The 12,918-nt window shown below is 52.0% G+C and overlaps 1 protein-coding gene across 4 annotated transcripts in view; it reads right to left on the bottom strand.

The window, feature by feature from the left end:
- The window catches only part of SMARCAL1 (SWI/SNF related, matrix associated, actin dependent regulator of chromatin, subfamily a like 1), a 58,148-nt gene extending 45,664 nt beyond the window's left edge, over positions 1-12,484 (bottom strand). For 3 of the 4 annotated variants that reach the window (XM_029072196.2, XM_029072211.2, XM_029072219.2), the window contains exons 1-2: positions 12,286-12,484; positions 7,308-7,965 (exon numbers count right to left, since the gene is read on the bottom strand). In XM_029072196.2, the coding sequence (XP_028928029.1) occupies positions 7,308-7,923 (616 nt within the window). In that variant the 5' untranslated portion in view covers positions 7,924-7,965; positions 12,286-12,484. Of the gene's footprint in view, positions 1-7,307; positions 7,966-11,911; positions 12,167-12,285 lie in introns of those variants that run through there. The other variant, XM_029072203.2, reaches the window with a different exon arrangement.
- Positions 12,485-12,918: the final 434 nt, after the last annotated feature.

Below are 12,918 nucleotides of genomic sequence, written 5' to 3'. Positions count from 1 at the left end.
AGCGCTCGATCCCCACAGTCGCCCCGCCGAACAGCGAGGACACAAGAAGGGGAAGAGAAGAAGCAGCGTGGCTTAGTGGAAAGAGCCCGGGCTTGGAAGTCAGAGGTCGTGGGTTCTAGTCCCGGCGGAGCTGTGTGACTTTGGGCAAGGCACTTCACTTCTCTGTGCCTCAGTTACCTCATCTATAAAATGGGGACTGAGACCGTGAGCCCCACGTGGGAAAACCTCATTACCTTGTATCGACCCCAGTGCTTAGAACGGTGCTTGGCACATAGTAAGTGCTTAACGAATACCGTTATTGTTATTATTATGAGGGATGAGGGGAGAAAGGAAGAGAAGAGCGGAAGGAGGGAGAGGGAGGAGGGGAAGGGAGGAGGAGGAACGAAAGGGAGGCGGGAGAAGGGGAGGACAGAGAGGAGAGAAGCAGCATGGCTTAGTGGATAGAGGCCAGGCCTGGGAGTGAGAAGAACCTGGGTTCTAATCCTGAGCTCTGTTACTTCTCTGCTGTGTGACCTGGGGCAAGGCACTTTACTTCAATGGGCCTCGGTTCCCTCATCTGTAAAATGAGGATTAAGACCGGGAGCCTCATGTGGGACAGAGACTGTGTCCAACCTGATTAACGTGTACCTTCCACGGTTCTTAGAACAGTGCTTGGCACATAGTAAGCGCTTAACGTGTACCATAAAAATAATTATTATCAATAAGAAGAAGGGGAGAGGGAGGAGGGGAGAAGAAGGAGGGGACGGGAGAAGGAGGAGGGAGAAGGGGAGAAGGAAGAAGAGGGAGGAGGGAAGGAGAGAGAGGAGAGAAGGCGGGGGGAGGAGGAAGAGGGAGGAGGGAGAGGGAAGACGCAGTGCGGAAAGAGCCTGAGCTTGGGAGTTAGAGGTCGTGGGTTCTAATCCCGGCTCCACCTCTTGTCAGTTGTGAGACTTCGGGAAAGTCACTTTCTGACTTCACGACCTCTGCCTCCCAGGTCCAGGCTCTTGTCACTGAGCCAACCCGGGTCTGGGAGTCAGAGGGCCTCGGATCGAATCCCGGATCCGTCACGTGTCTGCTGCGTGGCCTTGGGCAAGTCGCTTCACTTCTCTGGGCCTCAGTTCCCTCATTTGCAAAATGGAGATTCAATACTTGTTCTCCCTCCTGCCAACACTGTGAAGCTCCTTGTGGGTCCTGATTATCTTGTATCTATCTCAGTACTTAGTATAGTGCTTGGCCCATACGAAACACTTAAGAAATACAATAATAATCATAATGAAATTATTAATAAATTATTATTATTACTGGACACGGGCACTGGATTCCTGGGAGCCGGGCCCTTTGATCCTCCGGGCCCTTTGATCCTCCACATCCTAATGATATAACAACAATAAATCAAATTGTGGCATTTGTTAAGCGCTTACTATGTGCAAAGCACTGTTCTAAGCGCTGGGGGATACAAGGTGATCAGGTTGTCCCACGTGGGGCTCACAGTTTTTTAATCCCCCATTTGACAGATGAGGTAACTGAGGCACAGAGAAGTGAAGTGACTTGCCCAAGGTCACACAGCTGACTAGCGGCGGAGCCTGGATCAGAACCAGTGACCTCTGACTCCCAAGTCCACGCTCTTTCCACTGAGCCATGCTGCTTCTCAAATAGTAATGATTATAGTGAATGACCACAATGATAACAACAGAGATGATAATATTTGTTGAAGGCTGGGGTAGATACAAGTTTTCAGGCCGACACAGACCCTGAACCCCACAGGACTCACGTAATCTAAGTAGGAGGGAGAGCAGAGATTGAATCCCCATGAGAAGGATGAGGAAATTGAGGCCCAGAGAAATAAAAATGACTTGCTCAAGGTCACACAGCGGGCCAGTGGGCCGAGGACCACGGGTCCCAAGGGCAAGCCACACTAAATTGTCAAAACACTAAGAAGTTAATCTCCTTGGCTGCAGGAAAAGAGTCAAAAGTTCAATAGCCGCAAAAATCAACCTCCCAAAACATAACCTGTTCAGGCTTTGAGGCCACAACTTAAAATATGACCATTGGCCTTGGGAGGAAATTGGCCTTGGGAGTGGAAATAAATAACCCTGATGGCATTTGCTAAGGGCTTACTGTGTACCAAGCACTGTTCTAAGCACTGGGATAGATACAAGGTAATAAGGTTGTCCCATGTGGGGTTCACAGTTTTAATCCTCATTTTACAGATGAGGTCAATGAGGCCCAGGGAAATGAAGTGACTTGCCTAAAGTCACCCCGCTGACAAGCGGCGGAGCCAGGATTAGAACCCATGACCCGTGACTCCCAAGCCCGTGCACTTTCCACGAAGCCACGCTGCTTCTCTAGACCCGGGGCCTGGGAGTCAAAGGACCTGGCAACTTGCCTGCCATGTGACCTTGGCCAAGTCACTTCACTTCTCTGGGCCTCAGTTCCCTCAATGGCAAAGTGGGGGTTCAGCACCTGTCCTCCCTCCTCCTCAGTCTGTGACTGTGACTGTGTCCCGTCTGATTAACCTGTATCTACCCCAGCACTTAATACAGTCCTTGATGCGTAGTAAGCACTTGATAATGATAATAATAATAATTAGCAAGAAGGAGAGAGCTGATTGAGTGCCTCTAAGACGATGGTCAGGAGTTTCTGCTCTGTGAGGAGGTGGGTGGGCGACCCAAATAATAATAATGTTGGTATTTGTTAAGCGCTTACAATGTGCAGAGCACTGTTCTAAGCGCAGGGGTAGATACAGGGTCATCAGGTTGTCCCACGTGAGGCTCACAGTTAATCCCCACTTTACAGATGAGGTAACTGAGGCACAGAGAAGTGAAGTGACTTGCCCACAGTCACAAAGCTGACAAGTGGCAGAGCCGGGACCATGAGAGATTTTTGAGGAATGGGAAGATGTGCAATTACAGTATCTGTGAAGCGCTTGGGGTAGGGACAAGATAACTGGGCTGGACACAGTCCATGTCCCAAGTAGAAATTATAGTCTTAATCCCCATTTTACAGATGAGGTAACTGAGGGCCTAGAGGAGCAAAGCGACTTGCCCAGGGTCACACAGTCGACGTGGCGAAACCAGGTCCTCTGGCTCCCAGGCCCGTGCTCTTCGTGCTTGGGGATTCAACACCTGTGCTCCCTCTTATTTAGTCTGGGAGCCCTCAGTGGGACAGGGACTGTGAGAAGCAGCATGGCTCAGTGGAAAGAGCCCAGGCTTGGGAGTCAGCAGTCATGGGTTCGAATCCCGGCTCTGCCATTTGTCAGCTGTGTGACTGTGGGCAAGTCACTTCACTTCTCTGTGCCTCAGGTTACCTCAGCTGTAAAATGGGGATTAACTGGGAGCCTCACGTGGGACAACCTGATGACCCTGTATCCACCCCAGCGCTTACTGAACAGTGCTCTGCACATAGTAAGTGCTTAACAAATACCAACGTCATTATTATTATTATTAACCTATATCTACCCCAGCACTTCATACAGTCCTTGATGCCTAGTAAGCTCCTAACAATGATCATGACAATAATAATGATTGTAACATTGATTTTTGACAACTTAATGACGCGTGCCTCTGGGACCCGTGGCCCTCAGCCCACCGGCCCGCTGAGAGACCCCAAGCTCAAGCCATTTCACTTCTCTGGGCCTCAATATCCTCATCATGAGGATTCAATACCGTGGCTCAGTGGAAAGAGCACGGGCTTTGGAGTCAGAGGTCATGAGTTCGAAGCCCGGCTCTGCCACTTGGCAGCTGTGTGACTGTGGGCAAGTCACTTAACTCCTCTGTGCCTCAGTTACCTCATCTGTAAAATGGGGATTAAGACTGTGAGCCCCACGTGGGACATCCTGATTCCCCCCTGACTACCCCAGCGCTTAGAACAGTGCTCGGCACATAGTAAGCGCTTAACAAATACCAACATTATTATTATTATTATTATTATTACTTAGATTATGTGAGCTCTGAGAGGGGTCGGGGACTGTGTCGACCTGAAAACCTGGATCTGCCCCACGCCGCTTCGCAAGCTGAGGGCGGCTCTTCAAAGCCCTTCTGGAATTTCATCCCTCCGCCTGGCCTTCCCAGATTGATTTTTCCCTCCTCCCCACGGCACATTTCCCCAGCTGCCACAGCGGGGACTTCTGCCCCAACTCCCCACTCACGACAACCCCCAGGAGTTCCGGACCCTCTAATGTAAGCGCTCGCTCACTTAAATACTCATTTTTCCTCCCTTCTATCTGTCGATTATTTTTCTGCCGGTCTCCCCCTTCAGCCTCTAAGCTCCTTGGGGTTCTGGTTTGTGTCTAACAATTCTACTTGTACTCTCCCAAACACTCAGTTGATCAATCAGTGGTATTTAGTGAGCGCTTACTGGGTGCGGAGCACTGAACGAAGCGCTCTGGAGAGTACCAAGTAACAGGATTGGTAGACCTGTTCCCTGCCCCCAAGGGCCTGACAGTCATTCAATCAATCAGTGGTATCGATTGAGCGCTTACTGGGTGCAGAGCACTGTACCAAGCGCTCCGGAGAGGACCACAAAACAGAACTGGTACAGAACAGAACAGAACTGAGAAGCACGTGGCTCAGTGGAAAGAGCACGGGCTTTGGAGTCGGAGGTCATGAGTTCGAATCCCGGCTCCGCCACTTGTCAGCTGTGTGACTGTGGGCAGGTCACTTAACTTCTCTGTGCCTCAGTGACCTCATCTGTAAAATGGGGATGAAGACTGTGAGCCCCGCGTGGGACAACCTGACTCCCTTGTGTCTACCCCAGCGCTTAGAACAGTGCTCGGCACATAGTGAGCGCTTAACAAATACCAACATTATTAACTGGTAGACCCGTTCCCTGCCCACGAGGACCTTTCTGTCAATCAATCAATGGTGTCTGTTGAGCACTGTACTGAGTCTTTGGGGGAGTAATAATAATAATAATAGCAATGTTCATGGTATTTGTTAAGCATTTATTATGTACCAAGCACTGTTCTAAACACTGGAGTAGATGCAAGGTAAATAGGTTGTCCCAAATGGGGCTCACTGTCATAATCCCCATTTTACAGATGAGACAACTCAGGCCCAGGGAAGTGAAGTGACTTGCCCAAAGTCACACAGCTGACAGGTGGCAGAGGCGGGATTAGAACCCACGACCTCTGACTCCCAAGTCCGGGCTCTTCATTCATTCAATAGTATTTATTGAGCACTTACTATGTGCAGAGCACTGTACTAAGCGCTTGGAATGGACAATTTGGCAACAGATCGAGACCATCCCTGCCCAGTGGCGGGCTCACAGTCTAGACAGGGGAGGCAGCCGGCAGAGCAAAACAGAACAAAACAAAACGAGACATCATCATCAAGCTAAATAGAATCAAGGAGATATACACCCTTCCACTAAGCCACGCTTATCAGCTGTGTGACTTTGGGCAAATCGCTTTGGATCTCTGTGCCTCAGTTCCCTCATCTGTAAAATGGGGATTGAGTCTGTGAGCCCCACGTGGGACAACCTGATGACTTTCTATCTCCCCCCAGCGCTTAGAACAGTGCTCGGCACATAGTAAGCGCTTAACAAATACCATCATTAATATTATTATCCCTCTTTATTCACTCCTCCCTCAGTCCCCTGACCTTTGGAACCATTTCCGTCACTTACTTATTTCTATGAACGTCCGCCTCCCCCTCTAGACTGTAAGCTCTTTGCGGGCAGGAAATGTGTCTGTTTATTGTTATCCTGCTCTCTCCCAAGTGTTTAGTGCCATAAATAAATATGATTACTACTAAGACCACTATTGCAATGATTACTGCTACTATTGATAAAAATTACGGTATTTGTTAAGTGCTTGCTATGCGTCAAGCACCGTTCTAAGCGCTGGGATAGATACAAGGTAACGAGGTTGTCCCACGCAGGGCCCACAGTCTGAATCCCCATTTTCCAGACGAGGTAACTGAGGCACAGAGAGGTGAAGTGACTTGCCCGAGGTCATACAGCAGACAAGCGGCGAAGCCGGGAAGCAGCACGGCTTAGCGGATAGAACACGAGTCCGGGAGGCCGAGGACCTGGGTTCTGATCCCGGCTCTGCCGCGTGTCTGCTGCGTGACCTTGGGAAGTCAGTTCACTTCTCTGGGCCTCAATTACCTCCTCTGTAAAATGGGATGAAGAGTTTGAGCCCCATGTGGGACAGGGCCTGTGTCCGACTTGATTACCTTGGATCTACCCCAGCATTTAGAACGGTGCTTGGCCCAGAATAAATGCTTAACGAGTATAATTATTATTATTATGTGGGGCAGGGACTGTGTCCAACCTGATTACCTTGTATTTACCCCAGCGCTTAGAACGGTGCTTGGCCTATAGTAAACACTTGACAAGTACCATAATTATTATTATGTGGGTTGGAACTACGTCCAACCTGATTATCTTTTATCTACCCCAGCGCTTAGAACGGTGGTTGGCCCATAGTAAATGCTTATCAAGTACCATAATTATTCTTATTATTGTGTGGACAGGGACTGTGTCCAACCTGATTACCTTTTATCTACCCCAGCGCTTAGAACAGTGGTTGGCCCATAGTAAACGCTTAACAAATACCATCATTATTATTAAAGCTATTACTATGATCACTATTATTGCTATTATCTATTATGATATTACTATTATCACTACTATTATCATTATTACTACCGCTACTATAACTAACTACTGCTCCTAAGTCACTTCACTTCTCCGGACCTCAGTGACCTCATCTGGAAAATGGGAATTAAGACGGTGAGTCCCATGAGGGACAGGGACTGTGTCCAACCTGACTGTCGCGTATCTACCCCAGTGCCCAGCACAGTGCCTGGCACAGAGTAAGTGCTTAACAAATAACATAATTATCATCATCATTATCATGGCTACTACTCTGCCACTTGTCAGCTGTGTGACTGTGGGCAAGTCACTTCTCTTCTCTGTGCCTCAGTTCCCTCATCTGTAAAATGGGGATTAAGACTGTGAACCCCACGTGGGACAACCCGATGACCCTGTATCTACCCCAGCGCTTAGAACAGTGCTCGGCACATAGTAAGCGTTTAACAGATTGCAACATTATTATTATTACTACTACTGCTCTTGCTATTATCGCTTCTATCACTCCGGCCACCTCCTCTTCCCACACCCAGGCAGATGGCCCTGTCGCCGAACAAAACTGATGGCAGGTAAGCCGGACACTGAGTCCGACCCGGCGGGAGAGGCTCTGGGAGAGGGGATGGGAAAGGAGCGGGGGAGTGGCAGGGTTGGGAGGTGGGGGGGAGTCCGGTCAAGGCGTAGGGAAAGGTGAGGAGAAAGAGGGATGGGGGCGGCAGGGGTGGGGGCGGGATGACCGTAGATCCTGCTGGGCAGACTCTTGAACACGGCGAGGAGCTTGGCGTCGTAGCCGACTTCCACCTGGAAGCGGTTCCCGGCCCTCCTGGTACACTTCCCGTGGGTCCCGGTCCCGCGGGAAGGGGCTCCAGGGTCCCGCGGGCCCGGACGAGCACAGGGCCGGCCGGCCGCCTCCTCCCGGAAGGCCTCGGGGCCGGGGGCAGGGGGCCGGTAGCCGGGCTCCCGCTCGGGCCGCCCTGGGGGATTAGCCGGAGGGGCCGACGGGGAAGAAGTGGGGGGCTCCCGGCCTGCCGCGGGGAAGGGCGGGGGAGCGGTGGTCCCCGGAGTCCGCCGGTCCGGTCGGTCCTCGCCCGGCCTCAGTCCGGCCGTGGGCTGGTCGGCAGGGCCGAGGGGAGGGACTACCCCGGACGTCCGGGTCCTCGAGCCGTCCGGGGCCTGGCCCCCGTGGGCCGGCCGGCCGTTGCGCTGCGGCGGGGCCGTGGGGGCGGCGGGGCCGGGGGGTCCCGGCCCGCGGCTCTGATGGCGCTGTGCCTGCTTCTCAGCTCTGCGGGCCAGGGCCTTCTGCCGGTTCTCCTCGATCTTCTTCTTCTGCTCCTCCGTGAGGGCCGAGGACATCTTGGCCCGGGGACTCCTGGGCCCTCAGAGGGCCAGAGACACCTGAAAAGACAATCGAACCCCGAGTCGCTTGCCTGCCGTGTGACCGTGGAAACAGTATGGTGCAGTGGTTAGAGCACGAGCCTGGGAGTCAGAAGATCACGGGTTCTAATCCCAGCTCCGCCACTCGTCTGCTGCGTGACCTTGGGCAAGTCACTTCACTTCTCTGGCCCTCAGTGACCTTATCTGTAAAATGGGGACTAAGACTGTGAGCCCCACGTGGGACAACCTGATTACCCTGTATCTACGCCAGCCCTTAGAACAGTGCTTGGCACATAGTAAGCGCTTAACAAATGCCATCAACATCATCACCAACCTCTCTGTTTCACACGCCCTTAAGCTTAGCGTTATCCTCATCTCTTTCATTCAACCCACATATTCAACGTCACCAAATCCTATTTTTTCACAACACTGCTAAAATCTACCCTTTCTTCTCCATCCAAACTGCTACTATGTCATCCCAACCACTTAACCTGTTGACTTGGTTTTGTTTTGCCGTCTGTCGTCCCCTTTTAGACTGTGAGCCCGTCTTTGGGCAGGGATTGTTTCTATCTGTTGCCGAACTGTTCATTCTAAGCGCTCAGTGAAGTGTTCTGCATGCAATAAATGCTCAATAAATACAACTGAATGAATGAATGAATGAATGAATGACCTCCCTGCCTCCTGTCTCTCCCCCAACTCCAGTCCATACTTCACTCTGCTGTCCGGATTATCTTTCTACAAAAATGTAGAATCCATCTCTGCATCAAAAAGAAACTTTTCACCATTAGCTATAAAGCACTCAGCCTCCTACTTCACCTCACCGGCCTCCCACTCCAACCAGCCCACACACTTTGTTCCTCTAATGCCAACCTTCTCACTGTACCTCAGTCTCACCTATCTCACCGCTGACTTCTCGCCAACCTCCTGCCTCTGGCCTGGAACATTGTTCCACTTCATAACCAAAAGACTATCGCTCTATCTTCAAAGTCTTGCTGAAAGCATCATCTAACTGTCGGGGACCCTCAGAGTTCAGTTCTCGGTCCCCTTCTATTGTCCATCTACACTCACTCCCTTGGAGAACTCATTCGCTCCCAGTTTTAACTACCACCTCTATGCGGATGACCCCCAAATCTACCTCTCCTCCCCCGTTCCCTCTCCCTCTCTCCAGGCTCGTATCTCCTCCTGCCTTCAGGACATCTCCACCTGGAAGCCCCCCCGCCACCTAAAGTTAAACATATCCAAGACCGAGCTCCTCATCTTCCCTCCCAGACCCTGTCCTCTCTCTGACTTCCCCGTCACTGTGGACGGCACCACCGTCCTTCCCGTCTCACGGGCCCGCGACCTCGGCGTCATCCTCCACCCTGCTCCCTCATTCCCCCCACGCATCCAATCCGTCACCAAATCCTGCCGGTCTCACTTTCACGACATGGCCAAGATCCGCCCTTTCCTCTCCATCCCCACGGCTACCGTGCTAGTACAAGGTCTCATAATATCCTGACTGGATTACTGTGTCAGCCTCCTCTCCGATCTCCCATCGTCCCGTCTCTCCCCGCTCCGGTCTATTCTTCACTCCGCTGCCTAGATTATCCTTCTACAGAAATGCTCTGGGCCTGTCACCCCCCTCCTCAAAAATCTCCAGTGGTTGCCTATCAACCTTCGCATGAAGCAAAAACTCCTCACTCTTGGCTTCCAAGCTCTCCATCCCCTCGCCCCCTCCTACCTCACCTCCCTTCTCTCCATCTCCATCCCAGGCCGCACACTCCGCTCCCCTGGTGCCGCTCACCTCCTCACTGAGCCTCAGTCTCGCCAGTCCCGCTGTCGACCCCTGGCCCACGTCCTCCCGCCGTCCCGGAACGCCCTCCCTCCTCACATCCTCCAAACTAACTCTCTTCCCCCCTTCAAAGCCCTATTGAAATCTCACCTCCTCCAGGAGGCCATCCCAGACTGAGCCCTCCCTTTCCCCCTGCCCCTCGTCCCCGCCCCATCACCCCGACTCCCTCCCTCTCCTCTACCCCCCTCCCCGCCCCACGGCACTTGTGCGTATATGTGCACACCTATAATTCTATTTATATTAATGCCCGTTTACTTATTTTGATGTGCATATATATCTATAATTCTATTTATTTATAGTGACGCTATTGATGCCTGTTTACTTCTTTTGATGTCTGTCTCTCCCCTCTTAGACGGCGAGCCCGTTGTGGGCAGGGATTGTCTCTATTGCCAAATTGTACTTTCCAAGTGCTTACCACAATGCTCGGCACACGGTAAGCGCTCAATAAAAAAGATTAAATGCAGTGCTTACTGTGTGTAGAGCACTGTCCTAAGCGCTTGGAGTTAAATATGAATTTATATGCATGTGTATCTCCCCCTGTAGACTATAAGTTCATTGTGGGCGGGGAATGTGTCTACCAACTCTAGTTTGAACTGAACTAGAGAAGCAGCGTGGCTCACTGGAAAGAGCCCAGCTTGGGAGTCGGAGGTCATGGGTTCGAATCCCGGCTCTGCCACTTGTCAGCCGTGTGACTGTGGTGGGCAAGTCACTTTACTTCTCTGTGCCTCAGTTACCTCATCTGTAAAATGGGGATTAACTGTGAGCCTCACGTGGGACAACCTGATTACCCTGCATCTCCCCCAGTGCTTAGAACAGTGCTCAGCACATAGTAAGCGCTTAACAAATACCAACATTATTATTACTCTCCCTACAGCTCAATAGAGTGCCCTATATATAGTATGCGCTCAGTACCCTATGAGGTGTACAACCCCTTGATTCTATTTATCGTGATGATGTTGTCTTGTTTTTGTTTCATTCTGTTTTGCTCTGCCGTCCGTCTCCCCCCATTAGACTGTGAGCCCGTCACTGGGCAGGGATCGTCTCTATCTGTTGCCGAATTATCCATTCCAAGCGCTTTGTACAGTGCTCTGCACATAGTAAGCGCTCAATAAATACTACTGAATGAATGAATACCCTTCATTCAATCGTATTTATTGAGTGCTTACTGTACCCTTGATTACCAGTTCTCCCTCCTAACTAATCAATCAATTAACGGCACTTAATGAGCACTTACTCTGTTCGGAGCACTGTACTAAACACTTGGGAGAATAAACCTGCTCCACCACTTCTCTGCTGCGTGACCTTGGGCAAGTCCCTTTACTTCTCTGTGCCTCAGTTCCCTCATCTGTAAAATGGAGATGGAGACTCTGAGCCCCACGTGGGACAGGGACCGTGTCCAACCCGATTTGCTTGTGTCCACCCAGCGCTTAGTACAGCGCCTGGCGTCTATCACAATTATTAATATTATGTAGAAGCCGTGTGGCTTAGTGGAAAGAGCCCAGGCTTGGGAGTCAGAGGTCGTGGGTTCCAATTCCGACCCCGCCATCTGTCTGCTGCGTGATCTTCACTTCTCTGGGCCTCAGTGACCTCATCTGAAAAATGGGGATTGAGCCTGGGAGCCCCACGTGGGACAACCTGATGACCTTGTATCTCCCCTAGCGCTTAGAGCAGTGCTTGGCACCTAGTAAGCGCTTAACAAATATCAGCATTATAATAATTATAATTCACTTCTCTGTGCCTCGGTTGCCTCATCCGTAGAATGGGGATGGAGACTGTGAGCCCCACGTGGGACCACCTGATGACCTTGTATCTCCCCCAGCGCTTAGAACAGTGCTCTGCACATAGTAAGCGCTTAACAAATACCAACATTATTATAATAATTATAATTTACTTCTCTGTGCCTCGGTGCCTCATCTGTAGAATGGGGATGGAGACTGTGAGCCCCACGTGGGACCACCTGATGACCTTGTATCTCCCCCAGCGCTTAGAACAGCGCTTGGCACATAATAAGCGCTTAACAAATACCATTATTATCATTATGAACAAATGCCATCACTATTATCATGCTTATTGGCATCACACCCCAACCGAGTTTTTGGACCGTGAGCTCCACGTGGGACGACGACTGCACCCCACCTGATTATCTCGTCTCAGCGTTTCGCAGAGTGGCCGGCACAGAACGAGCCCTTTGCAAAGAACACTATTTTTCTTCTTATTGGGATGATTATTTTCCCAGGCGGCTGGGCCAGTCCTCTGCCGGCCGGTCCTACTCCTGGCCGGGGGGGGGAGACGGGGGGGGACAGCCCATCCCTCTCGCCCCTCAGGGCGCTCCCTGCCCTGGATGAGCCGCAGACGAACTGAAGACTAATTATAACTCGGCCTTCTTCCCTTGGGAGGGTCACTGCCTCCTCCTGCGCCCCGTTTTCGGGAGGAATTCATTTTCCTCCCCCCCCCCCGTGTCAGAAATGGTTTGGCCCACCCACTCCCCCCCGCCCCTCTCTCGGTCCAACCTGGGAAGTGGGCTCCATCCGGGGCCTGGGGAAGGCTCTGGTCGGGGCCTCAAGCAGGGCCCGGGGCAGAACGTTGGGCACAGCGTTGAGCAGAGGGCATCCAGAGGCTCCCGACCCGATCCCTCGCCTCCCCCGACCCGGCACCTTCCCTAGCTCTGGTTCCCGCCTGGGCTCGTCCGGGCCTCCCGGAGGCGGACTACATCTCCCAGCAGGCAGCGCGGCGGCGGCCGGGCCGCACGACGCCGCGCGGCCCCGCGGGGCAGGCTGGGACTTGTAGTTCCGACCGCGCCCTGGCGGGGCGGGCGCTGCATGCCGGGAAATAACGGCCCCTGGCCGGCTCCCGGGACCCGCTACGGGCCGGGAGTTGTAGCTCCCCCTGGTGGCCCCTTTTGGTTTAACACCACGGCGGTCAGGGCGGGCTCTGAAGTCTTTTATTTCTTCCTTTTTTTAAAATTCGTTAAAAAGGCGTATTTGTTAAGCGCGTACTATGTGCCAATCAGTCGATCGTATTTATTCAGCGCTTACTGTGTGCAAAAGCACTGTACAGCTGACTTGACAGCTGTGTGACTGTGGGCAAGTCACTTCACTTCTCTGGGCCTCAGTTACCTCATCTGTAAAATGGGGATGAAGACT

This window comes from Ornithorhynchus anatinus, chromosome 1 (genome assembly GCF_004115215.2).
Source record: "Ornithorhynchus anatinus isolate Pmale09 chromosome 1, mOrnAna1.pri.v4, whole genome shotgun sequence".
Taxonomy (NCBI): domain Eukaryota; kingdom Metazoa; phylum Chordata; class Mammalia; order Monotremata; family Ornithorhynchidae; genus Ornithorhynchus; species Ornithorhynchus anatinus.
Note: the sequence above shows the minus strand (reverse complement) of the source record. Positions and strands in the feature narration are given on the sequence as shown.